The sequence below is a fragment of the Prenolepis imparis genome, unplaced genomic scaffold (genome assembly GCF_030444845.1).
Source record: "Prenolepis imparis isolate NDT839.2.m4 unplaced genomic scaffold, iyPreImpa1.0 SCAF_1, whole genome shotgun sequence".
Classification (NCBI taxonomy): domain Eukaryota; kingdom Metazoa; phylum Arthropoda; class Insecta; order Hymenoptera; family Formicidae; genus Prenolepis; species Prenolepis imparis.
Window position 1 is genome coordinate 6,634,900 of NW_028141159.1, and position 27,907 is coordinate 6,662,806.

At 38.2% G+C, this 27,907-nt stretch overlaps 2 protein-coding genes across 2 annotated transcripts in view; one reads left to right on the forward strand and one right to left on the reverse strand.

The window, feature by feature from the left end:
• Positions 1 to 27,907, forward strand: part of LOC145944101 (uncharacterized) — a 327,150-nt gene that overhangs the window by 267,470 nt on the left and 31,773 nt on the right. The window contains exons 12-13 of the mRNA XM_083052145.1: positions 16,507 to 16,591; positions 16,894 to 16,937. Coding sequence (XP_082908271.1) covers positions 16,507 to 16,516 — 10 coding nt within the window. The 3' untranslated portion in view covers positions 16,517 to 16,591; positions 16,894 to 16,937. The remainder of the gene's footprint in view (positions 1 to 16,506; positions 16,592 to 16,893; positions 16,938 to 27,907) is intronic.
• The window catches only part of Sol1 (CUB domain-containing protein Sol1), a 281,663-nt gene that overhangs the window by 62,704 nt on the left and 191,052 nt on the right, over positions 1 to 27,907 (reverse strand). The gene's annotated exons all lie outside the window — the stretch shown is intronic.

The following is a 27,907-nucleotide window of genomic DNA, read 5'->3' on the forward strand; positions in this document are numbered from 1 at the left end:
ACCGGGCGTGTTCCTCTCTCTGTGTTTACGCCGCCAATGTTATAAATGCTCACTCTTCCCTCCTCTCAACCCCCGACCGCGCAGCAAGTTCGGTGAGTTAATTGATTCAATTAGCACGCGCGACTCGCGCGCCTATTAAATATGCCGGGCTGATTCTAATTAAAGGCGGCCGCGGGGACGTCGATGCGTAAAGCGTGCGTTCGATACGTTGCTTCCCTTTCCCTCACCCTTCCTCTCCCCTTTGAATATGTATCGATGCAAATTATTGATTATTTTATATCAGTAATTTGTATATATTATCGATATCTTGTATTAGTAATGCATAGACGCGAGTGTTGGATGCATATCAGTGGAGAAATATCAGGGTAAAACTATCAACGATTCGATATTAGCAGCGTAATGTTATTAAATGCCTTTGCTTTTTTTATCGGGACGGCGTTGTATTATGCGGCGGCGAGAGAAAAATGGTTGATATCGGCCTGTGTTTATGAGGGTCTACTTTAAAAATGCACGAGATACGCGAAATTGCGAGCATGCAATAATAGCGCGCGCCGTGTACACAAATGGACTGTCGTGATTAAAATGAATCCGGGTAAATAGCGGAGTGGCTTGAAAGGGTACCGCGCGGCTTTAAATATTCGTGTGTTATAACACGAGAGCGCGTTGCGTAGGTTTCTCATTGTTGCGATTTCATTATCTAAAAATAAGCCGCGATATTGTAACGCGCTCTCTATTCGTAGAGCTTCGTCGTGTCGGTTATATTTGCTGAGTACACTCCTGTTAAATTGTATACGGGGAAGAGTCGATGAATGACGCGGCGGAAACAACACACCTCCGTTAACCGGGCATCACGAGAAATTAAATTCGAATGCATGGCATAATTAAGTGCATAATTTATTGTTAATTGTTGTTTTAATTTCGAATTTATTGCTTACGAAATAAGTATGATAAAATTATCGGAAGCGCTCCGATGTGCTCAAAGAATAAATTATGTTAATGCAATTAATTGCTTTCGGTTTTGATTTTAAAATGTTTTCCAAATTATCCGCCTCTGATATATATATATATATATATATATATATATATATATATATCATATGAATGCCAAATTTATTGGTTACTATTTAACTTAAATATGAATTGCATATATGGTAATGTTCGTTTATTGTAGACAAGAATAAATTATATTAAAGAAATTATATATACAGCTCTCTCTTTCTTTTGATTTTGGGATTAAAATGTGAATTATAATTACTCTCATATAAGAGATATCATTTTCGAATGTAATGCTCATAAATTAAATTTTTGATTAAACGTGAAATATTTATTAAAAACAATTTAAAAAACATATTAATACTAAATCAGAAGAGCAATTAAGTTTTTAAATGGATTTTATCTTTATACGGCTATTTAGCACTCTTTCATCATCCCTTTCAATCGTTTTATAAATGAAATAATGGAATAAATTCTGCATTGATATATCTCGAAAGCAAATAATTTGATTTTAAGATTATATAAAAGAGAACTCTAAATATAGAATTTTATAAAATAAAGAATTTCAGTATAATGTGCAACAATAAAGTTGCAGAATACAATGTTGATTTATAAAATAAAAATATATTCAAATTATATAAAGCAATGTCCAAAGTAATTAAAGTTTCAAAAAATAATTATGGCGCACAATTAAATTTTTATATTTGTCCTTTGAAATAAATATTGAGTAAAAGAAGTTATAAAATTTTACATAAATTTGTTTTATACTTGTATAAAATAATACAAATAATACTTATATAAAATACAATAAATAAAATTTTAATTCTTTTATTTAAGAAATATTTAAAGAGAATTATAAATCTCAATCAGACAATATATTGAAATATTTTATAACTAGAATGTATTGTGAGAAATATTTACTTTGATAAAAACAGTTGTCGCCTCGATACGTTTATGAGAGATTATTAATCGTGAGAATTAATTGATTGAAAGTGTTTCTTGTGATGTATTTGTTTGAAGTAGGAATTTCGAAATGTATGTGATAGGAATTTGAATTAGAATTATTGTTAAAATGCAATATTTACGAGAAGTAATTATTTCTTTTATATAGAATATTTCGCATTTATTTTTATTAAATATTCAACTCACGGAACTTCAAAGAAAAATTCAATGAAATAGTCAAAATAAAAATCAAAGAACACGTACCGAATATTCTGTGTTCATTTTTGTTAAATATTTTATGGCGAAGCAAGGCTTGTGGTATGTAATGCTATACTTTACGTGCCGCAATCTAGTAGTCAGTTGTGCGACGACACTCGAGCTAGTAGCCAGCAACCACTTCGTGTATCGTTATATTACCTCTTGAAAGGCAATAGTTCTCTATCATCATTACAATTAATGATCATCAGCTCGCATAATTGATTAACTTCCGCGAGGAATGCACAAGCTATTTAACCCAAGTAAAGACATGAAACTAATTGTTTATTAATGATACAGGCATTTCACGAGATTTATGTGTATCTACTATACTTGCAATATTGAATTTCAATTATATATTGCTGTTTATAGCGTCTTAATTAATTAATTCGACTCGCGAAATTATATCGATGCGATATAATTGTATTTAATAATCGGTGCGATATGAGCGGTAAAGTCCATACCATTTTTCACAGTTTTAAGTTATAAGCAAAACATCAGATATAATACGCATCGACTTCGAATCGAGCGACATCGAACGTATATAACGCGTATTAATTAGTAAATATAGAGATTTTATTAATCCTGTACTCTATAATATTTATCAATCGCGTACCACATAAAAAATTCAACATCAAAACGAGAATTACGCGAGAATTTGTAATTGAAACTTGTCGACAAATATAATTATATTTTTTAAATATAGCCACGGATATTTATCTTTAATTTCACATACTACACATATTAAGTATATTTATTCGCGTTTATAATAAAACGTGAAATAATAAAAATTACTTTAAAAGTGTGTACTATTCATTAGTGATATTTTTGTGGAGGCAAAGACATGTAAAAAACGTAAACAGTAAGACATGTATATATAAACAGTAAGCAATTCAACATTTTTCATTCGTTTTTATTCCTTACGTCTTACTATGTTTTTCTATATGCCATATAACCTTAACATTGCCTTGACGAGTGAGACGTGAAGTTGGCTACGCGTTCGAGCGTCGAGAGTCAAGGGGTTGAATTACATTTCGCATTTGTTCTTTCGTCGCGATATAAACAATGTGCGTGCGATTAACATTGGAGTGTTGTGCAAAGCGCCGTGTGATTGTTCCGTTGATTAGTGCTCTCGTGTGATATTAACCGTAATTAACCATTTTCGCGAATGCCATAAAAAAGTAACCAAGCTTCAACAAGAGAGAACTCGAGATAGCATCGGGCGACGACGGAGCAACCTAACCTGGAAAGTGAGCAATTTATAATCTTGTTAATTTATTGTTTGTTATCTGTAAAATTAAAATGCTTTTTTATCTCTACTCATCTTTGCAACACTATATATTATTGTATAATCACTGGCGGATCCTGGGGGGGGGGGGGTTAAAAACCCCCCTTGCAAATTAAAAGAAACAGTTTTGCTGAATTTGTTTAAAAAATATAAATAAAGAAAAACAAACATTAAAGAGCTATCGACGTCAGGATCCGCTAGTGTATATATATAAGTATAAGATACACTGTAAATTATACTCATTACGCATTCAAGGAGTTAAGTATAGATTGAGTCAGACATAGGACGAAATGATGAGATAATTTCATTGCACGAAAATAATTAGGTGAAATTCTTTATATCTATATAATATATATATAATAGATATTATATCTATATAATATATATTATATAGATACAAAGAATTTCGCCTAATTATTTTCGTACAACAAAATTATCTCATTATTTTGTCCTATGTCTGACTTAATCTATACTTAATTCCTTGAATACGTAATGAGTATAATTTCCAGTGTATATTATACATACATATTGTATATATTATATAGATATAAAGAATTTCGCCTAATTATTTTCGTGCAACGAAATTATCTCATCATTTCGTCGTATGTCTGACTTAATCTACACTAAACTCCTTGAATGCGTAATGAGTACAATTTTCAGTGTATTTTATACTTTTATATATGTATACTATATATATATATTTTTTTTTTATATATGTATATATTATATATATATATATAAAAGTATAAGATACACTATAAATTATACTTATTACGCGTCCAAGGAGTTTAGTATAGATTAAGTCAGACATACGACGAAATGATGAGATAATTTCGTTGCACGAAAATAATTAGGCGAAATTCTTTATATCTATATAATATATACAATATGTATGTATAAGATACACTGGAAATTATACTCATTACGCATTCAAGGAGTTAAGTATAGATTAAGTCAGACATAGGATGAAATAATGAGATAATTTCGTTGCACGAAAATAATTAGGCGAGAAATTCTTTATATCTATATAATATATATATATATATACACACTGGCGGATCCGGGGAGGGGGATTAACCCCCCCCCCTGCAAATTAAAAGAAACAGTTTTGCTGATTTTGTTTAAAAAATATAAATAAAGAAAAACAAACATTAAAGAGCTATCGACGTCGTTGATCCTGGAATAAAAGCTAATCATGAAACCAAAAATATTAAATAAAATAATTTTGCAACCCCCCCCCCCCATTATCGACGTCAGGATCCGCTAGTGTGTGTAATGTAATGTGTAAAATATTCTAAGTCTTTTCTAAAATATACTTAAAATATTTAAATAATTTTATATTAAAAAAAATTTTTTTTTAAATTCTGTAATTTGTTTTTTATAAATATTTGTTTAAAAAGACGAATATATAAAAATTTAATTGTGCCCGATAATTAGAAACACTAATTATTTTGGACATTGCTTTATGTAATTTGGACATATATTTATGTTTTACACATCAACATTCTAGTCTGTAATTCCGCTGTTGCACATCGTATATATCGCAGAATTTAATATATTTTTTTATCATATGCTAATAAATAACGATTATAACATTATAAAAATATATTATATTAATGCAATTAATTACTGAAGTGCGATTTTAATTTATTAAAATGTTTTTCTAATTATTTGCTTTTGGAATATATTAACGCCGAATTTATTGTTCATTGTTTAGAAAAATGGGCTAAATGTATGGCGATGTTAGTATGCCGCACAAGAATAGAATATAATAATATATTTTAATAGAATTATATTATAATAGAATATAATAAAGTAATTGATTTTGTCCTTATTTAATTTTTTGATACGGAAACACTTTCTATGTCTGACTTAATTGTTCTTTTACTACTTTTGAGTTTAATAAAAAATGTTTTTATTTTATTTTTATACTTATTTTATTAATAAAAATTTCATTAGTAATAAATTCGGATTAAAATTTTTCAAGAGTAATTAATTTGGAAAACTATTTAATATCAAATTGATTAATTTCCTATTTTTAATATTATATATGTATATAGAATTTGGTATATATATAATCTTTTCATAATTACCAATTAATTAGCAAATAATTTTGCTATATTAGTTTTGTTCTAAATATTTTTTGGAAGTGCTAAATCAACACTCTTATTTTTAATAATAATTTTGTGCTAATTGATAGGAGCAATATTTTGCGTGAATTAGGATAATAAATTAACAATAAATTTACATTTAATTATGTTATAAATTTGAATTTGATTTCTCGTGATTCATTAATGGAGCTGAATACAATAAATTGATAGTTTATATTTGTCTGATATTTAAGGAGCACTTGTGAAGTATTTTCTACTCTGGGAAATAATTAAAGGCTATTCATCATTTCAATAATTAAATCCTGTTCTACAATGGAAATTCGATAAAAGGAGAGAAAATTGATAATTTAAATCGACTGTTTCACTATTTAGATTAACTGCATCCTTGTTTATCGATGTATCTATTTTTTATTTTTATGACTTTAAAAAGATTTGTATGGTAAAGAACTCCTTATATCTCGGTTATCAACATCAAGCCGGCCATTATAAGAATAGAAATCTTTATCCGGAATTATCGAGAGAATCAATCAGTAGTGATTAATTAAATACTTTTTACTTATAATACTCGTAAGAGGATTATTAATTTCAAAAAGCCATCGCTACCTAGTATAATTAAAAAATGAGGAATTTAAACTAACAATAAGAGATGTATAACTTTCACAAATTGCAGATTTGCAAAAACTCGTAAATAATAGAAAATTAATTTCAATAATTTCAAAATTAAAATTATTCTTATATAATAATTTTAAAGTTTCTTTACGAATTATTATCTAGAAGAAAAAGAAAATCTTAAAATCTTTTTTTTTTTTAATCAAAGGGTGAATATATAAAAATCTGAGATCTCACAGAGAGTTTTCTCAAGTATCTTTCCTATGTCTGCATCTCTCTCTCTCATGCTGAAGAAATCGTGTATTAGACGCGGAAGGATATAAAAGTTGTAATTAGAGAGACGCTCGGATGATCGGCGCTAGGAAATCGTTGCTCGTTAAAGCGTTAAAACGGCGGGTTCATCAAGCACACCCCACCGCGTTACGACCGCTAGGACGCCGTATATCGGGGTTGGGAGGGTAGCGCGAGCACGGCATGCACTTTGATCTCGGCGCGATTATCTCGGAAGCGAACCCGCTGTACCGTGCGATGCGTCGACTCAATAGAATTCTCGATAACGCCATTATACGCACGGCGTTGCAAACTTGATGTTCCCAACTATACGGCGAGCTCTAGTCCCGGTAGCCTGTTTAAAACCGGGACCTAAACCCCGGTCCATTGTACCACGGTCCGAAGACCATGAGCGGTTTATCGGTCGCCGCTGTTGGTGGTTCGTCGTCATCGTCGTAGTCCTCGTTCTCGTCCTCCGCATCCTCTCCGCATTTCCGCGGTTGTTTCGTCGCGTCATCGTCGGCGGTGGCGATGCGGCCCTTTCAGTTTTCCCACCATCCTTAACGACGTAACTGCACCAGCCAAGCCAACCGGGGGCGGCCACCACCGACCGGAATCCACGCGGGCGGGGAACTCCGACTATCGTCGCGCTCAACGCCGTTCTTATTCAACCTTTCAAGTTTTCGATTAAAACTTTAATTGCGCATTATTCGATGCAACCTCCGAGGGCGGGGGAGAGAGTAAAGGGGAAGGAGGATGACGGCAGGTAGGAGACAATTCGTTCGTTGCTCGCCGAGGGGGAGGCAACCGAATCGCCGCGCATTCTCGTTTATCTTACTCGGTAATTTACGTTTTAATAGGGGGATTAAGAGAGAAAGAGAGGAACGCGCGCTCTCCTCTCTCCTCAGCGGTTCCTGAGCCGCGCATTATGCAACCGAATGCGTATTTAAACGAGGGGGGGGGGGAGAGTGAGGTTGCGTCGCCGAGGCGGAAAAGATGGATGTGATTTCGCCGATGGTATCTATGCAATTCCGATAATCGCGTTGTTACGAGTCATGGGGCTCAATGGCCAATGGCCCGAGGAATATCTCCCGTTTCTGTTACCTGTGTGTGCGGCTGTGTTTTATATAATTTATATAAATCCTCTGAGAGAGACTCTCTCTCTATCTTCGAAAATTCGCTCATCCGGCGAAATTTTGCGCGGGAAATAACTGAGATCGCGAGACGGATACGCATCACGCGTAATCGAATTCGTTTTAATCCTCAACAACGCAGTCACGGATGCATCCGATGTCGGTCCGTAAAAGCCCGGTTCCGTACGAGGTGGTCACATTTACATAGTAATACATATACATAGCACAACTGCGGATATATATGTATATTATATATATATATCTCTCTCTACCTGCTTCATATTCCGACTAAATTTGAATCCATTTTATGCGCGCGGTGATAGCATCGTAAACGCTAATACATAAGATATATTGTATTTAATTTAATTAAGAGCGCGTGAAAAATGACCCTATAATAAGTAGTATATGTATCGCTTCGTTACGCAAGTAATATCACAAAGACTGGCGATCAGAAGGCGGAATAAAACTCACAGACGGAATAGAAATCTCGTATATAGGCAAATTACGAGCGATGACGACAGAAATAACCGTGTAATCGACTCGTTTGTTTCTGCAACAGCTCGGAGCCAAGAATTTAATAACGTGAGCAATATATATACGTCTCTCTCTTTCTTTTTTTTTATGTTACAGCGGTTAGATGTCTCTCTCAAGTTCTAAAAAATAATTATAAATCTCGCATATTATTAAACTCTGTATTATTTATAACTCCTGAGCGTAGCTCGCAAAACTCCGCAGATATGATATTTTACAAGGCAGAAGTTTTACTACACTATTAATATTTTGACAGCTAATGAGAGATAACTTTTTTCCGTTTCTTTTTCTTTCTTTCGAGAAACCCTATTGATTGCACGATTTATCGTATTTAAAAAGAGAAAGAAAAGTGCTGAGAAATTATGGAATGTTTAAGATGATAGAGATCCGTTACCTTTTCCTTTATATGAGTCTGAATTACCGGAGGGAGAGAGATCATTGGCGATCGTCCAAGATCCTCTCCGGATTAACATTCTCATTCGTGTCGAAAAGTTGGATAGCGTTGGTTAGCCACGAGCAAGGTTACCACGTGCATTTATTATCGCGTGGTGAATCTCAACCGCGCATTATTGCCTCCCTTTGTCGAATCGGGGAATCTTGATTCCCCTCTTCTGTATGAGATCTTTTTACATGTCGTATTACCAGAAGAGCCAAATAGCCAAAGTGATTATAAATTGTTTAATTTGTTTAATTTAAAGAGAAAGGGAGAGAAAGGTCCGTTGTGATATAATCACCGTGACTGTACGAAGAGAGCCCTTATGTAGGAACATAGAGAACGGAGAGTACGGCCATTAGATGGAAGCGATCTCTTGCCGCTTCTGACTTTTCAGGTATGGATTAAATAATGCATACACAGGTCGTTGCATAATATAATACTGCGGATACACGTTACTGTACCCCTCGGTTACGAACAGCACGGACGCGAATGAAATTTTCTACGCGTGCGCGCGCGCAACGGCCTGCACTTTTGAAAGGAGAGAACAAAAAAAAAGAGATTCCGCAACGAGGTCACTAAAAGTCACGTAACGGCCGTGCGCGCGATCCAGTATTCAAGGGAATATATAATGTCGCCGTGAATCATTCAGGTATTCACACACGGCGGAACGTCTCGCGCGCATTATTGTCCGGGAGCACAATGAGAGATTGTCCTGTGTTTAAGAGAAAGTTGGGGGAGTATATAAAATAAATATTATATATATTATAAAATTTATATAAATTCTTATATAGCGGAATGGGTGTAATTACGACCCTCTCGTTCGCAAAACTATCTCGTCGTAACGTTAATAATTCGCAAGTGCACGATTCGTTACACACAAGCACGCGCCGGTTCGTCATGCGGACGTGATTTCGTTCCCGGTTCGCGTGACACACCCGATAAGTGGATTACGATGCCGGCGAAGTGAGAGCCGGTAATTTGCAGTTGATGAAGTTGTAATTGAGTTTTATTGCATTTTAATCTAATAAAGTCGCGTATACACTGCGAGGATGCGGTGGCCTGTGAACGACGAGAGCGGTTGGCAGGTTATATTTGTCGGCTGTATAGGTTTGTCATGTCATTGCTGGACACAATCCGTTAAAATTATGACAAGAGACAGGCGCAAAGTATCGTTGCAAGTTTCGTTGCAGCGATAAAGTGTCAGATATATTGTCTTCTCGCGGGGAAAGCACGAGCGACATTTTATCGAGATTTTGACGAAAAGAAATGACATTTGGTTGTCTTGCAACTAAATGTGACACTTCCTTCATATCTAAGGAGGCGTTAAATTTTAATGAACACTTTTGCGTGAATCAACCTCTTTAAGAGTTCTATATTTAAATCGTGTAAATATAAGAGGAACATTTTAACCATCTTTCACGTTACAGCGACTATGTCATTTAGAGATAAATTTTAAATGCGCAGTTATAAATAGTTACCTAGTTATAATCAAAACGAATTTAGTATGCTCAATTAATTCCATATAAACGTAAAAATATTGTATTAGACGTCGATCATAATTCAGAATTCGATGTTTAATAATTGCTGGATCAATACGTATACACCCACACACACATACTCGAAGAAAATAAAAACCTGAATGTTATTTTATTTCATTTATTTAAAAAAATTGGTTACTATTGAAAGTGATGATAAATTAAAAACTTTTTTGCAAGTGATACGTGTAACGTGTGCAGCGTTAATGGCAGACACATTTCAAATACATACTACTGAAAATGATCCTTCAAATAGTGTTTACATTGTGTAAAAAAAAGTTATTTGAAAATTTAATATTTTCCGTAAAAATGGTGAGACACAAATACGTGAGAAATTTTTATTCGAAAAACAATCATTGAAACTATTAATTAAAATAATAGTGTTATTATATATTAGTTAAAATAATTATTATAAAAATAATATTTCAAGATTTCGAACTTGAAATTGATCATTTCTACGTATTATATTTCGTTATTATTTCAAATTTCAAGCATGATTACTTTTTCGAATGTTATATAGTAAGAAAAACAATCATAAAAAATAAAACAAATATATACGCAAACATTTTGAAAATAATTATTATTTTAATGTTAAACATAATGAAATATAAACGAAGACATCAAATAAATAGAAATTTGCGAAAATAACATTTAAATATAATATTTTACTGCTTATATAATTAGAAAGATAATTATTTCATTCGATTAGTTGAAATCTTTAACGAGAAATATATACCTGAAATATTTATTTTTACATCGTAAAATCAACTACATATTTCAAATAAAATTTTAACTGAAATATAAAAATATAAATTCTTATTTTACATTAATCAGAATATAAATAGAAGAGGAAACCTTTACATAGATATATACAGTTTATTGATATAATTTTGGAAATTCTCGTGTAGTAGCGCATTTCAAAATTTTGAAAACACGCGCAATATAGAGGTATTGGCTCAGTTTTGTTTACTGGACATACCTATATACATCCTTTAGCTGTCTTCTTTTGGAATAAAGTTTTTACGCATCTCTCTGTTACAAAGTGTGTGTTTACATTTTTACTCGCTACTTTTTGCAATTCATCTGAATCCTCTACAAGTTTATAAGAAACGACAGCATTCCGCTGATTGAGCCCGCGAATATTTCGAAGTATCTGAAGTATCCTGAAAGGCGCTCGGTTGTGATAGGAAAATATGTCACGATGACGGTCGGAACGAAACGTAATTCTCTTAGTCGGCGCGGCATATCGGGTAGTGGTTCTCTGCCCCGAGGACACGAACGCAGAGTACCAAAGAGTAATATAATTACGTGGGGTATATGCAGAAGAGAGGAAGGAAGTAACGCGCGCGGGGCCAACGCGGGAGAGTCCTCAAACGGAGATGCCCCTATCGTTCTCCCGTATCGTTTCCGCGACCTTTATGCGCTTCCGTCACATAACGAGGTTATTCAGTCGACGATTCATTGTTGTTGTTGACATTCGCATAGTTGGCAGGAATTTTTCGTCGCACTGATAAACGACGAGTGCGGAAGGGATTCGTTTCTCTTCGTCTCCGAGTGAAACGATTGCGAGAACAGGGGAGAGTTATGTATGTCTCTTGCGACGAAGCGGATTACGCGAAACGTAAAAGGGCTGCGATTCGCGAGGAGAAGAGCCTCTTATTCCTATACCTATACAAGTTTCAAATTCTATCGGTAAATTCCGGGTACTTTTTTTTTTTTTTTTTGGTATTACGACGAACGTTTTTCTGCGTGAATTTTTTGCCACTCGCACGAGTATTGTCGTAGCGGAACAATGTGCAAAAAAATAAAGAAACCTTAACGACAAAAAAATAAGTGTGCAAGTATATGTATATATAAGCATTAGCATTACTATGGTAAAAAAATATTTAAAAAACGCGATTGTAATCGCCAACTCTCGCACAAAATACTTATAGTTAGCTTCGTTGTCACGCGTATAAAACCGTTGAATCTTCTTTATGTGGCCTGTAATCGGCGAAACTGCGATTAGCGACGCGTTAGGAAAAGCGGATTTTGAGAGTGAACCGAACTAGGGATCGATCGAACGCTGATCACAAAACTCGGTATTGATGGAGCCGCGCTGGATGCTGACGTGTAGCGTCAATTTTTCGTCACTATTCGTGGCGCATCGTGAGGGATGTTCGACCCTCAGACGGGTGAGATGTCGTTGATAATAGAATATTAGAGGAGGCGTCGGGCGCGTGAAGTTAGTGTCTAGTTGTTGGGAATAGGCGCTACCGCGCTCGTAAGAGCGCCTGGGCGAAGAGCCTGACTCTATAATGCATGAGATGCAGACGCGACCCTCCTTAGATATGCATGATTGGCCATTTGCTTAGCAAATACACTGTTGCTATGGGACCACTTACGACAACAGCTGCTACGTGGCAAATTGCAATTTTCTCGGGCTGTTTGCCCAAGTTTGGCCGTGTGCGTCTGTTAGGGTGTGTAAGTGTGTATGAGTGCGTGCACGCGCGGTGATTCGTAAAACATCGCGCTCTCTACGCCCACGGAGAGATATGGATATGGATATAAAACCACGGACGCGTGGAGATTACGTGCTCCATTCGCGTTCCCGTTTACGGAACTCTCTTCTTTTCCGCTTGCTAACGGAAGCTTTATTTCCCACTAGACTCCCGAGCATTTACCCGTGCCATTCTTGGCGCGCCTTTAAAAGTCCCCTTGCACACGTACGAAAAACTTTGCGTTCTTTTATAGTTGTTTTCTTTTAAATTGCTCTGATATTTTGTAGCGGTTCTTACATTCGCCGAATGCCGTAACCAACGATTTTGCGAACTGTGTGTGTGTCTGTATTTGTGTCTGTATCTGTGTCACCAACCGCAGAAATTTACTTGTTGAAAGATGAAATCTATTGTAATTAGAAATAGAATAATTGAGTAAAGGGATTATATGATTCTTTTTTTAAACGTTTTTAATTTATTAATAATATTAGATTTGACATTTTTAATGCTCATATTTCAATACTTATTTTACTTTATATTTTAATATAATTTTATTTTATATTTTTTTCACATGTATGAGATTTTGTAAATGGCAGCAAACAAGGTGATTCTACATAAAAAAATTAATAAATTAATTAAAAATGTAGAATATAAAATTTTTTCATACAAAACTTTATTTTTGAGATTAATTTTGAAAATTAGAGAAATGAAATTCAATTGGAAAACATATTGTGTGCTTTTTTTAGCTTGCACGACTTTTAATTTTGTATTATTTTATTCATTATCGAATTTATTTCGCTATTATTAAAATATGTATAAAATATATAGCATTTTTTTTATTGAAAAAACACATTTTTTATCCGGATACTCGTTTATTATATTATGCACAATTTTTTTTTATATAATTTAAATTGTTGCAAATTATTTTAGAAAAATGAAATATTGTACCTTTATATTTGTGTATTAATAATAGCTGTGCGAGCGAATTTAGAGACATATGACACAGAATTATTACATGTTATTCTAGCTTAAAAAAGCATAAATATATAATAAATTTTCTAAATTTTGAAATCGATTTCTCGAAAACAAATCCTTATACAAGAAATTTTTTTAAATTTCTAACTTTTTTTAAACGTAGAATTATTATTTCTCATTTGTCTCACCAATTACAAGGCATTTGGTACATGTATATATGAAAATAAATACGTATAGCGGAGTATGAAACTGTCACGCACAATTTTGCACTGCGGCAGCCGTGCGAAAAGGAATAATGCGAGTTTTACTACGTATGTATATATAACCCGTGATATCATATATTCTACTTGTCCGGATAAATTTGTGTCAGAGTTACATACATCGCACGTTACTTATAGTTAGCGTGTACTTAAACCTCCGTTCTATCCCTTTTGTGTGCACTTCAAACGCGCGGAGCGTTTTCCCACCGTGATTACTCTATATTTCAGGATTGCCCTCCTACTGCACTCTCTCGAATATCTTTCGCGAGATGATGAACTCGCGCCCGCATACTGCCGCTCTGCAGTCGCGTCATCAATAATAAAATAAGCGCAAGCCCGTCTATATATCTCTAATAATACATGGTACAATCTTGATATGCCGCGCACAAAGTTTGATTATACCTTTAGCACTATAACTTGCTACTCGGCTGTTGGAGTTTTGCAAGTTCGTCCCTTAAGTTAAATACATTCGAGTGTGGACTCTAAAACTTTGACGACACTCGCGTCTTTCCCGATGAGATTTTTTTTATTTTTTATTAATAAAACCAAATTTGGTCGTTAAACGTAGGCGTCGGAATCTTTCTGAATTTCTAGAAACCTATAAAAGAAGAGAGACAAAATTATATTGACGAAATTTGTACCGACGCAACGAACTTTAATCAAGGTTAAACCTCGAGTTTGCCGTTTGACATGACTAGCGGTTTATGAGTAGCTCTATCCGAGAGTTTTCATAATGATGGATAGGTAGACATCTCAAGCAGCTCACGAGCCTTCATCACCTCGGAACTTTAACCGCCCAAGTTCCGCCAACTATCGGAGCAAAAGTTTCTCGGCACAAGCCTCGTTCCTCGCTTTCCCCCTTCCTTTTTCCCTCCCGTTGTCACCCAATTAATATCCGTTATATTTTCGCTGCGGAGAAATCGCCGCATCCACTCTGGGAATCCCATTAAAGCTGTACGAATTGGACGCGAAGGTCGCTGAAACTTATTTAATCGGCGATAGTAAATAGATCGAGAGATAAATGTCAAAATTGGAAATCATTGTGCGCAGAGTGCGCTCGGCTAAACTGTACATAAGACGCAGATCGATCGATCGCGGCTTAAACGATGCTGGATGCAAAGTTGAAATCGTTTATCGCGAGGCAGAAATTTTATTCACGGCGAGCGAGAGAGATAGATAGAGAGAGAGGGTAAACGTTGCGCCGGGGCAAAATCCTTAAAATTGTGTTGCATCGCGCGCACTCTTCCACTATCCAGTTTGCGGCTCCGCACGAGGAACATATTGGTCGTACGTGAACGGGCGGCTTCAGGAGTGTTTTGCATTATTTATTTCTCGGTGGTGCATGCACACGAGACGAGAGACGAGGCGCGTTTCAGCGCAGCCCAACCAGCCAGCCAGTCAGCCAGCCAGCCTCACGTGGCTTACACAGATCACGTTAATACCTCTCGGGGCATTGTCGTATTTTATGGAGAGAGTCCAACTTTTCCTTCCTTTCTTCCTCATCGGTACAACCCGTGTTACGCTTGTACATATACCTTCCTTCCGGCAACAACCGCGTCTTCCTTCGCGTTCTCTTCGCGAAACCACGCGAGATGTATAATACATCGATTCGCGTTCGTTTCGCGGTTTGCCGCGATAATTTCACGTTCGTCGTCGTGATCAAAATGTGTTGGGGAAAAAAAAAAAAAAAAAATAATCAAAAATTGGTTCGCCATAATGCGTAATTCCGTGGCGTTGATTTTATTTACTGTCGCGGCGGATCGTGGCGCTGATGAATAACGAGGACGTGTTTCGCTCGCAACGTTGAAAACCCGCTAACACGCACTCGTGTAGCATCAGATGTGTGATATATACGAGCTACATATATACATATTTAACTATTACTATGCACTATATATGTATATGCACACATACATGCGCGATGACTTTTCACGAAATAGTGAAAATGTCTGACCGCGTCGCTTTTTCCTCGTTTGTATTCCGACACCGTGCTGCCTCTCTCTCGGCTCTCAATTTTATATCTATTCTGCCAAAAAGGATGGACGAGACGGAAGAAGGGTAGAGGTGGTGTGTATAACGAAAACTTTGCAATGTTGCGATTATTATACTAACAGGAGGACCGCGCATTTTCTTACGAGAGCGACTTTTGCGGTGAACTTTGCTTTGATCGCCGCTCGTCGACTCTCTCTGATCCGCAACAATGAGAACTTCAAACGGACTCAGATGCAAACAAGGTAATTATAACTAAGAGCGGCCGCCTGGTCGGGCCAGCATAAGAAACCGCCTTCTCGAGATAGCACTTTTCTTAATGCAGTCCCAGGAGCGCTTTATGCTGATCGCTTTAATTACAAGAGGATGAAAACTCCTTCGAGCAAACTATTCGAATCGTGGTTGGGAAGAATAGGTTTTATTACTGCGCTCTCGATATATACTCGATCTATTTGTGTCAACTCGAAATAATTTTTATAATCAACCGATGCGATAGCGTTGCGACGTCAAATGTAAAGAATGACTTGCACGACTGTGCGCTTTTCTCTTGATACAAGTTTTCAGTTGCGAGTTAGAATAACATTGTTGCAGTCATTTCCGAGATCTCATAACCAAGTCGAGAGACAAAAAGATAATCATGTTTTTTTGTTTTACATTTTGAGTTTTACTGTGCTCATATACATGCAAATTTGTATGTTACAGATCAACGTAGCTGACGACCCTGATAATTTGAGAGGAGGAAAAGGCCTATAGGAGAGACATCAGGCATCGGCGGAGCAATCCTGAGGTGAGTAACTTGTTATTAGTATTATTTTTTGATAATAATACACGCGCGTTTATTCCTATTTGATTTGTCTATTTGAATGATCTAAAGAAAAATTAGAGAAATAGACTTTAATATACAATACCTTATAAAAATTTGTACTTAAGACGAATAGATTTTTCCAAAAATTATATATAATTATTCTATTAAATAAAATTTATTTGAACAATAAGAATATGAAATTTGATACGTATAATAATAATTTCTCGAAACACTTATTTTATTTTAATCGCTATTACAATATAGTTCCTGTATTTGTGTTACAGATCAACGTAGCATCAATATCATCACTTCGCTTTCGCATCGGCCGGTGAGTAAGAAACTTTATTTTATGAGAAAAAACGCCAAGTGTTATTTTAATTTTTTATTTTTTTAAAATTTCATGTTTAAAAATTGTGTTACATGCAAATTTAGATTTAAAACACTTTTTTATACTTGGCGTACATTTCTGAGAAAGGTTTTTTGTTTAAACACTTGTGCATATTAATGAAGATAAAATGTTATCGCAATATAAAATCGTATAGGTACATTGTCGTTGAAACGAAAAGTTTATTCAATTTACCATTTTCCATCAATCAGACCGTACAATGCCGATGCAAATGTTCCGCATATCGTTGATGCGTACGTTTAGCATACGCGCGGATTGCGCGAAACGATTTAATCGGAAATCATCTCGCGTACTATATGAAGTCAATATATTATTAGTATCGCAGATGTATAGCTGTGAATAGGACGCGTGTGGGATAATAGAGGCGCACTACGCGTTTAATCCGATGGAGTAGTAATGTGCCAAAGCCAAATTTGATGTTCATAGATTTGCACATGGAAATGTATTTCGCGCTTTGCTTTGGGGGGGTTAAATAGAATGAGCAAAATATAAATCAATACGAGAAGAGAAAGCATAGAAGAATTTTTTAACCTTTGTTTATATTGCGTTGTATGCTCGAACAATTAGCAGCTAAGTAAATATCCGTCTAATTCGCGCGTATCCTTCCATTATTTATGACTAATTACGCCCTCTCGATCGGAAATTGAAAATAATGGACGATTATTCGCCGACGTGAATCTCCGTTCCGGCGGTAAATATTGCGGCTGCAGAAATCCGCAAAGCGCTCTTTCCCGTTGGATATCGAACAAAAAATTACATTTCCCGTATCGCGGGAGGTCGGAGGAGGGAGGAGATGCACAACGCGGTAACAACAGAGAGAAACGTGGCGCGTGGCGTGCGCGCATTTGAATTTGCATCCGTTGCATGTCGTTCGGTCGGTCGGTCGGTTGAGAGAGAAAGAGAAAGAGGCATTACGAAAGAGACCGTCATTATTTTCGCATAAAGTCTTGTGGATAACGTCGCCACGGCCGGGTTTAGCGAGGTTTTCGCTCTCTTCAGGTCGAGTCTCGGCGTTAACGTTAACGTTAACGCGTTAACATTAACGCGTTAACATTAATATATACACGTATATACACGTATATACGAACCTCACGCTTGCGCACGTTGCTTGTGTCGACGTAGAGGACGTAATGCAGGCCGAGACCCGCACTCTCATGGGAAATATCGGCTGGCTTTACCTGCGTTCTCTACCTTTCTTAGCACGATGCCTCTATCGTCCGAGGCAGACCTATCTACTTACCGTACCCTAGACTGGTTGGGCATCGAGGTGAGCCTTTGGTACCGCACGGCCAAAGGCTTTCTCTATCCTGTCGGGATCAGGCGAGCCTTTGGTTCATAAGACGACTTTCTTCGTTGCAGAGCTCGGGATCGATTACCGCGCGCACAACTCCTCGGCGAAGTTGAATTCCACGTCGCTCTTCGTAATCCGCGAAATGACTTTTCGAGTGTATGTGCGTGTAGAACGTCATTTCAACACTTAATGCGATTGGTCGCGTGCGTTACGAGAAATATTCGAACGCGAACCGACGCGTAAAGAGATGAATAAATATCAAAAATATGTCACATCCGCAGTGCGGATGGCGCGGGGGGTCATTTTGCGTTTTACTTGTCAGATGGACCACTTAAAGAATGCAATCGCGATGAGCATTTGGAATAAAGTACATGGAAGGTGAATTCAATAATGTCCGACTAGCTTTCCCTTTGCGTTGGTGGCCAATGGTAAAAAGCGAAGTCGTCTCCCGATCGCGCGCAAATCCATTTTAGACATTTCATATTTTTCTTCGTGTTTCCTTGGCAATACAGAAATGGAAAAGTCGATACGCATTACGTCTCCCCGGCGATGAGTGATCATCGTCGATTATTTTCTAGAAATTCTCGAGTTGCCGTAATACGCTTCGTTCGTTGCGTTTTGTTACATTGAAAAATGCTCGGGTGCTGTCGTTTATTTTTTTTTTTTGCGCGCGCGAGTTAAGCATACCGATAGTATGCGTGAAGGGCGGTGATTGATTAAATGTCCTTCTATATCAATGCACGAGAGAAATAATTTTTTAATCGAACGATTTTGAGAGAAACTGCTGATGATGATGATAATGGCATATTGTCACAGAGACACAAAGCGTTTTACCTGAATCGCTTGCGCCACTTTGTCCAATGGGCGTGAATGAAAAAATTAAAAATATTGAATAAAAACATTAGTACCGGAAGCGGCTTTAAAAATTGTGGAAGCTTTTGCACACAAAGGGAGGATGACTATACGCGATTCTCTTAAAAAGGGGGAATGAATGTCGATGCAACGCCCTTACGCCGGCACCCACACATTGATAATGATTACGTGCCTTTCACGGGAACGAAACACGAAAGGAATGAAAATTCCGCGCATCGCGGTCCGCGCTTTAAAACCGTAATGATTTCACCGGGCGTGCGAAAGCGCCTCTTTTTAACCATCGTGCACACACACGGCGGTGGAAACGCAATCGCATCGACGTGGCGTGGCGTGGCGTGCCAACGTCGCTTCGTCAGGACCGTAAATTCTTATTTGCCGACGTAGAAGGGAGGGATATTCAGGGAGAATACCGGAAATGCTCGTGAGAAAGAAATACAAACGGCATCCCCCGTTCGAAGCGCCGCGATGCACAACGGATAGCGAAAGTCCGGGCATAGCGCATCCTTCGGCGTATTCCTAAAGATATTCGCTCCATTGGACTCCGGCGAGATGCACTTTGACACCTTTCAGACATTACGTGTCGCGTGTAATCATACTTTCGCGTGTTTCTCTCCCTTTCTTTCTTTTTCCTTTTGCGTCTTTTCCGAGCGCTGTCGCGCTTTGAACAATAACCGTTGCGAGAGGGTTGCGTCACGTGCGACAAGTGCATGCTGGAAAAGAAGTTGAAAAGCATTTCGCGAGCCCTCGAGCGCTCGGCTTCCCCTCCCCATTGAGGATCTCTCCTTCTTGACGTTTCCATACCAGGGATGATGCGTTATTGCAAGTACGATGGATTGGCGTAGGAGAGAGAAATCTTTCAATTCTGATATTTCTATAGAGAATTGTTTTAACTTTTTTTTATTCTGTATGTCCACGTAAACATATGTGATAGGTTGAGTCTTGACCTTCTATGTTAGCTATTTCTTTTTGCTGAAAAGTTGTATAAAGGATTGTTGTATCTAGAGATGTGCTGAGTATTTCATATTTTTTCAATAATCGTAATTATTTTTTCTATTAATATTTTACTTTTTTTTAAATCTCTGAATTTATTCACCTGTTGCAAGAAAAAAGTGAATTTGAGGTTTTATAGTAAGTTACAGCAAACTCGTTTATATACATTTTTTCCATTTACAATATTTTTTACTGTTACCTTTTCATTAATTTTGTTTGGACCTACTTTTTGGATCGACTTTTTTTTCCTCAACTTTGGAGTATTATAATAGTCTAGAAAAAGAGCGCAAGTAAAAGTACATACTTAGAGAGCAAAGAGATTGTAAAAAGCAAAAATAAAAAGCTAAAATAAAGCGCAAAAATAAAAGCATATTGTGTATTAAGGTTTTCCCGGTATATAATTTTACTTAAAATGTGAAAAAAAGCGTTAGAACTGAAAAGATTAAAAAATATTTTGTAAATATTATACTGAATAATAATTGAAATTACACAGAATCTTGTATAATTTCAAGATTGTGTAATTTCTTTCAATTTCTTGCAAACATTTTCTTTTTAATTGTGAGAAAGACGCAAAAAATTTACGTAAAGAGAAGATTTAAAAATGAAAAACGATTACATATAGTTGTTTAGATTAAAAATAGACAAAGCGGCATGATTAAGATGCCAATCAAAAAAATAATATTAAAATTCTTAAAATTCTCACTATCGTTAAAATGCATAATTACTGCCTGTCTCAAGGTACAACACATCCTAAGTATAAATATCACAATCTCCTCTACACATTGAGACATTCTATTATTCAAAATTTATATCTTTAAACATAACAGTTGGAATGAATTTTGCATAATAATGGCATAGAAAGAAGTGATTGTCGACAAGATCGTAGCTTTTGAAAAAAACTCGTCAAGAGAATTCCGATTTTTACAGCTTGGTCGAAAAATTCGTTTCTAACTCGCGACGAGATCACGCGAGTTATCGCGCGCGCCGCTTAATGAGGCGGAACTAAGTCCTTTGGCGCGATAGATCGAACTTATTTTACAATCTCTTACAGCCCGGTGATGGCTCCCCGATGCTTAGACTACGTCCGAATCACTGCTCGTTAGCTGTCGTCGACTCGAGACGAGGCGCCAAGTCAACGATAATTTCTTTCGAAAAATCAGAGTAACCGCAATTCTTCTTGCTCACGATTTTTCACTCGAATTTATCATACGATCTGCGAAAAAGCTTTTCCTTCCGCATGCCATCGATTTTTCGGCGCGCTATGATCTTAAATAATCTTTCAATCAACATTATACGAATATATACGAAACATCGGGGACATTCGAAGCTAAGCGTTTGTCTGCGAGTATCATTATTAAACAATTCGACGCATTGTATTCTCGTAGGACCGCGTTGCATCTCGTAACAATGGCGATGCGCGCGCGGCCGATTGCATACAAAACGAACATTCCACCAAGCTACACATTTAATCCCGTTCTCATAGAACGAGAGAGTACGTGAAACGTAAGATCGTGGCAACTCGGTAATCCTCGTAACGCCAGAAGTTTGGCCAGTATCCGGAGATGTTAGAGAAAGAGAGAGAGAGAGAGAGAGATGGAGACTTAGATATTATCACACAGATAAATCGTACTGTATATCAGAGCGCCAGGCGCGCGCCTCGAATCGACTTGGCAGGTTAAATCGAGAGGAATTCCCGACTTTCGGATCTCTCAGGTAAATCCTCATAATATTCCGAGCGAGAGAGCGAGCGCGCTCGGTCCACAACCTCGGTATTTCAATTTCAGTCAGTTCAGGTGTAGAGAACCGGCCGCGCGTGCTCACAGAGGCGCTTGATTAATTTCCTTTGCCCGCCAACACGCCCGGCGCTCGTCTTGTTCAAGCGTATACTTTTGACCTCGGGGACAGGCGTCTCCAACCTAACCACCAGCATCGCGCCACTTTCGACCCTAACGAAGCCGCGATACTCTCTCCCCCGGCGATATCACTTTTCTGCCAAGCATTACGGAGCGACCGCGCATTCTCGTACGTGTGTGTCGTCACACATACATGCATACATACATACACACAACCCATACACGCGAAACGTCACCCTCTTTCGTCATAATCCCGTACGCCAGTCGCGCGTTTCCGCCTTTCTGTCGCTAATTATGCGTGTCCCGTGGTTCCCGTGCATTCAGGTGCATTCGACCGGGGTTCGCTCCCGTCACGATTGAAAGCGCAGAGTCGCGCAAAGCTGACTGCGGGCAGGGGCTCGTTCGCAAGATCGTTCGCTCATCGTTAGTCTCCCATCGACGATGGAGGTAAAATGGGGTCTCGAAAATACACACACGCGACCTGTTCATTGAAATTGCATACGTGCTCGCAGCCACGCTTTTTGCGGAAACGTCTCGCGGAACTTGTCGCTCTTAATCCGTGATGGACGTGGTTCGCTTGCGCGGGGGTTCGTTGTCCTGAAACTAATTCGATTCTTCACTGTGTCCTGTGTCCGCGACCCCGGCGACCGGATATCCCTCCGCTCCTCTCATTAAAGATACGTAGACAGATTTCTCGTGGGGATTTCTCCATAGTGATGCGAATATTAAGTATATTACGGTAAATAAAACAGATCAGCAGCGAGAAATTGTTAACCCGACGTACGGCGAATTATATCAAACATTGTTCCGACAATAGTTTCCCCCAGCTTCACCGGAGAAATACGTAACGTGTGTCAACGAGGGTTGCGTCGTGGTTTTCGGACTGTGCATAGTTAGGAAATTCCAACAACTCGATAATTGTTATCGCAAATTCATATTTGCATTATTTCAATAAGTGGTACAAGTTTCCAGCATTTTTCTTTCGTTGCTTTGAGAAATGCGCGTGTGTGTATATATATATATATATGTATATATAATGTGCATTTTTAAAGCGTGTAATAAATTATTTCGAAAGGAATGCTGTATTCCCGGCTCGAGAGAAGAGACGCGCGATATATTTCTTTGAAGGGAGAATTTGTTATACAAATACACTTGGCGCGACAAGCTGCCGCTTGTCTCCTTTGATATTTATGTACCCGTCTTCCTACTTCTTTAATTTTAAAGTCTCATAATCTGTAAGAGAGAAAACCGTGCTTATATTTGCTAGTATTCATATAAGATCTTGCTCCGTTGAATTATTCATAACGAACTCGATATAGTTTTGTCGACGGATTATTACGTATACAAAACAGAAAAAAAAGCAGAAATTTTTTTTCCGAACGCCGAGTCTTTTTATCGAGTATCAAGAGTACTTGACGTTGAAAACAATTTTTGCGGCCATTTCAATGGTATTCTCTTCGTTCGATATACTATGGTACGCCATGCGTTTAGAAAGGATAGGAAGAGCGTAATTTAATTGAAAAAAAGAGACAGCTAGGCCAGTCCCGGGAATAGGCTCTCTCAATTTAATTGGAAGTCTGAAAGCCGCCTATGGAACTACAGTCTGAATTCATTCTAGGTACGGTTTTGAAATTGGTCACACAAAAAACTTACAACTGCGAAATAACTGGATTTAAAAGCGTAAAGAAATGTCTTTTACAACACGTGTTACGCATTTCACAATTAAAGAACAATCGTATTATCGCGGGTATCTATAGTATGCTATTCAAATTAATTAGCCCTCTTTTATAATTCTCAAATATATATAAATAAATTAATTTTTCGATGCATAAAGCACCGAACGTGCATTCCGTAATTAAACAGTAGAGTGGATTTGATTTTAACTTCCCGATAAGCAGATCGTTCATTCAATGAAAATATCGATTGCAGCAGAAGCGAATACTGATATCGCTAAAAATATTGCGCGTTGGATTCAATTCGACCTATCGTTCGTGCATTTCGAGTGCGCCCGCGATTTGCATTCAGCATTTCCGGCTGCATTCAGCGGCATTGTTCGACCTTACCATGCTTTTTATATCCATGCTTTTCTCGTGTGTTACACGAATTTTATTACATATATATAACGTTAAAAATACCTAATCTAACGATATAAATACGCGTAAGCTTCCTAAATTTAATTAAAAACTGTATACGCCGCGTATATTCTTTCACACGTGTGTAAATATTTTTCATTCTCCGTTATCCCCGGAAACTTCCGTCGTTTGCGATTTTAATAGGGAGGCTCTCACACATCCGGGAGATGTCGGTTCCAAAATAAATATATGCCTGCTCCTTTGTATTCGCGAAGCAAGAAAGTGCGAGATAATGAAAAATTGGCTCGGTCCAACAAAAGTAAGAGTCTCGTGAGCGGGCGAGCGAGCGAGTGTATCAGGACGGCGCCATTATAGCAGGATATCTCTCGAGCTCTCGTCCGGAAGGTGGAATAAGGGCTTTCGCGTTTTCGTAACGCGGAAAGAGAAAGAATGAGACGAGGAGAGAGGAAGAGAAAGAGAGACGAGAAGGGCACCCGGTTTGCGAGGGATTACGCTTCCCTACGTTATCTTTCCACGATGCCTTACCGTCCGCGTCCGTTCGTTTCCGGGGCAATCGGGGGTAAGTGAAGCTCTAATACGTCCGTTTCTCCCGACAGTATCTTTCGTCATTCCGAAACTCGAATTAGAATTCATGTTAGACCGTAAACTCTGCGCTACTTTCGTAAACTTGCCATTACCGTTGAACGATTTTCGCATTTTTGACTTTCCTCGTTGCGAACTGATAAAAATATATACATTTTGCAAGGTTTAATTTTTTCGTTGCTCAAAGAAATTTGATTTTATTATTTCTCTCTTCGAAGATATTACCTTTTCCGTATATACCCGATGCTCCGAATTTTTATTTACGCGCTGATGAGAACGAACAGCGCCGCCGGCCTATACCAGCATCATCTCGTCTACGATGCAGACTGCGCACTTAAGTACCTCGTGTTACGATCCGAGAGCATGGATAGATACTAGACTCGAGGGCTGAAGGGTTGAGGTGGAGAAGGTGGGGCCGGTAGAATTATTAACGAGGCATCGCACGGCATCCCACGGCATTAATATATGAGTACAATCGCCGCCCCGACGTGCCGGAGCTAGGCCGGCAAGGTTCATCGTGGGCGCGTGTACTATCCCTTCGGTAATCCGTGCAAAATGTGCGCGCGCGCGTGAACTCGAATCTTCGGTTTCTAGGAAAAATAATTATTAGCGACGATAATATCGCGCCGAAAAAGTGAGAGAGAGAGAGAGAGAGAGAGAAAGGGAGCACCGTGCATATGTTGGGATACGTGCGAGCAATGTTTATACGTGAGCGTAGGCAGAGATAAATTGATAAGCGTGCGTGCAGTAATGATAATCGCAATTAATTTAGGTACGTAAATGTTATGTCGAATTTACCACTAACACAAACGTATGTCCGCATTGTTATTACTGTAATGTTAGTCGAAAGTAGCGTGATTCTGTATAATTGATTGTAAGTTAATAAGATTATAAGTTAGATTTAAAGGGAAAATTGGATAATAGGATATAAATGTTTTCTCCATTAGTAGAATAAATTCAATGCAATATGAATGAAGTAACGACGTACCTGAATTAACTGCGATTAACAAATACAGACATGAACCGTTTCATATTTTACCGCAATCGTTCTATTAAAATTAGATCTAACGATAAAAAAAAATGAATGCCCAAGAAGGAGAATAATCATTTCTTGTAGCTTTCTTTAACATTCGATGCGATTCTGACAGCCATTCTCACTTTAGGATTATTATTTTATAATGCATAATATAGACATTCCTAGTAAAATACAATTTTTAAAAATTGGGCGGAGTGATCCGAAGCGGAATAGTCGTCGAAATTTGCGATAATTATCAACATATAAAAAGACAGACCCCGGCGAAATGATGAAGAACAGCGAGGTAAAACGTCTATTATCCATAATACGAAAGCTGAAATAACTTTGGATATCGTAAACAGCGGTCACCGTATCCCGTCTGTATATACGGTCGTAATTTTCCGTACGAAATTACTTCGCTGCCGGCGAGGCTGCGCTTGCACGTAAAAAAGGCGTCTCGTAAAAAAACAGGAATTATTTCCATCGCGCACGCGTACCGAGAGGCAATGCTCTGTAAGATTTTTTTCGGATACCGAGGGTAAATTCTCATATTTTAAAAACAGGATTACGATTAACCGGCGCCATCGAATGATTACACAAGTGTAAGCGATAATACGGACCGGAGTCACGATCGTACAGTAATATACACACAGCTGCTGTTTAATTTACGCCGGATCACGCGAGTGATGTATTAGAAGGCTCGAATACCCCGACACTTTTTCATCCCTCTACGAGAAGGGTATGTCCTATACAACGCGGACGGATTTCTGCCTGAGGACATGCATCTCGTTCGTTTTGTTCGGCAATCAAAACGATCAGCTTTTGCCGAGTCTCCACGATGTGATTTATGCACATCTCGTTGCATAATACGCGAAAGCGCGTTCTCCGTAATAATAACAACCTGCCGTTCTATTTTTCCAATCACGGCGGAAGCGTATGTACTTGCGTTCCGCGGAACAGCATCGCGTTGTATCGGGCGGTTTCCGCTGGGACCGACAACGATGGCTTCCGATGCGATTCCTCCTCCGACGTCGGGGAGAGATAAGAAGATCGCGGGGACGCGCGGCCCCGCAAACATGATACATTCGTGCCGCGGCAAGTCGTAATTCAAAAGTATCGCGAGAGGCGGATGCTCGCCCCCGGCTTTCGCACGCTTTCGTGAGAAATGAGCTCTCTAAACGCGGCGCGCGCATGGTCTCTCCCTCTCTTTCTCTCTTCCGCTCTCTTTTCCCGGTGTCGCGGTTATTCGAGGAAATTATGAGGCAACGGATTCGAGCTGTCTCGAGGAATTCCGCGGGACGAGGAGAGAGACCTTGCGGAGCCGCCGAGAGAGAGAGTAGTAGGACGAGAGGGTATATCCGGTTACGGAGATTTTTACGTTCCCATTCTTATCCATGCGGCAACGACAAGACGGATGGCGCGCTACTTCTTAAGAGCCACCGCGTTTCGCGCATCCGGGACGCTGAAATCTATGAGAGCTGTCGTCCCGTGCGTTCTCCTTCTCTCTTTTCCTCCCCCTCCCTCCGCCTCCGTTTCGCCCTTCTTTCCCTTCGCGGTCGAGGGATGATTTATCTCGGAACGGACTCGTATCATCGGAGGGTGGAACGTCGACGCGACTTTTTGACGGACGTTATCGTACATTCGACAATGTTACTCTGCTCCCAGTAACGCGAGACGGAGCATTAATCGTGTGTAATTAATGGACCACCCCTAGTGGTTACCAACGGAATGAACTGTGTCAAGGGCGGAAATATCGACCGCAACTTAATTGATCCGCGTGCACCAATTGTCGTAAACCTCTGTTTACGCCGGTGGTTACTTATTGTTAGAAATATGAGCGAAAATTTGGAGGGATAAATAATGGCAGAATTGAATTTCGAAATATAAATGAAAGGAAAACAAAAATACGTTCGAAAAAAATACACTCGCGTGATAATAATAATAATACACGCAACACGATTGTGTACATTTGCTTCTCATGCACACGCGTTTCGACGAACAATTCGGATTACATTGATGTATAGTGTGATGGTCTAATTGCGATTGCAAATTAATACACATTAGGTAATTAGGTGCACGAATAATTATAATAGCGCGTTTCACGGAATGTTCAATCATGATGCGAACGCGTTCCAAACTCTCTCCCCCTTTCTATAGTGATGGTCGCCTCGCTTCGCGGGTGAATTCTTAGAATA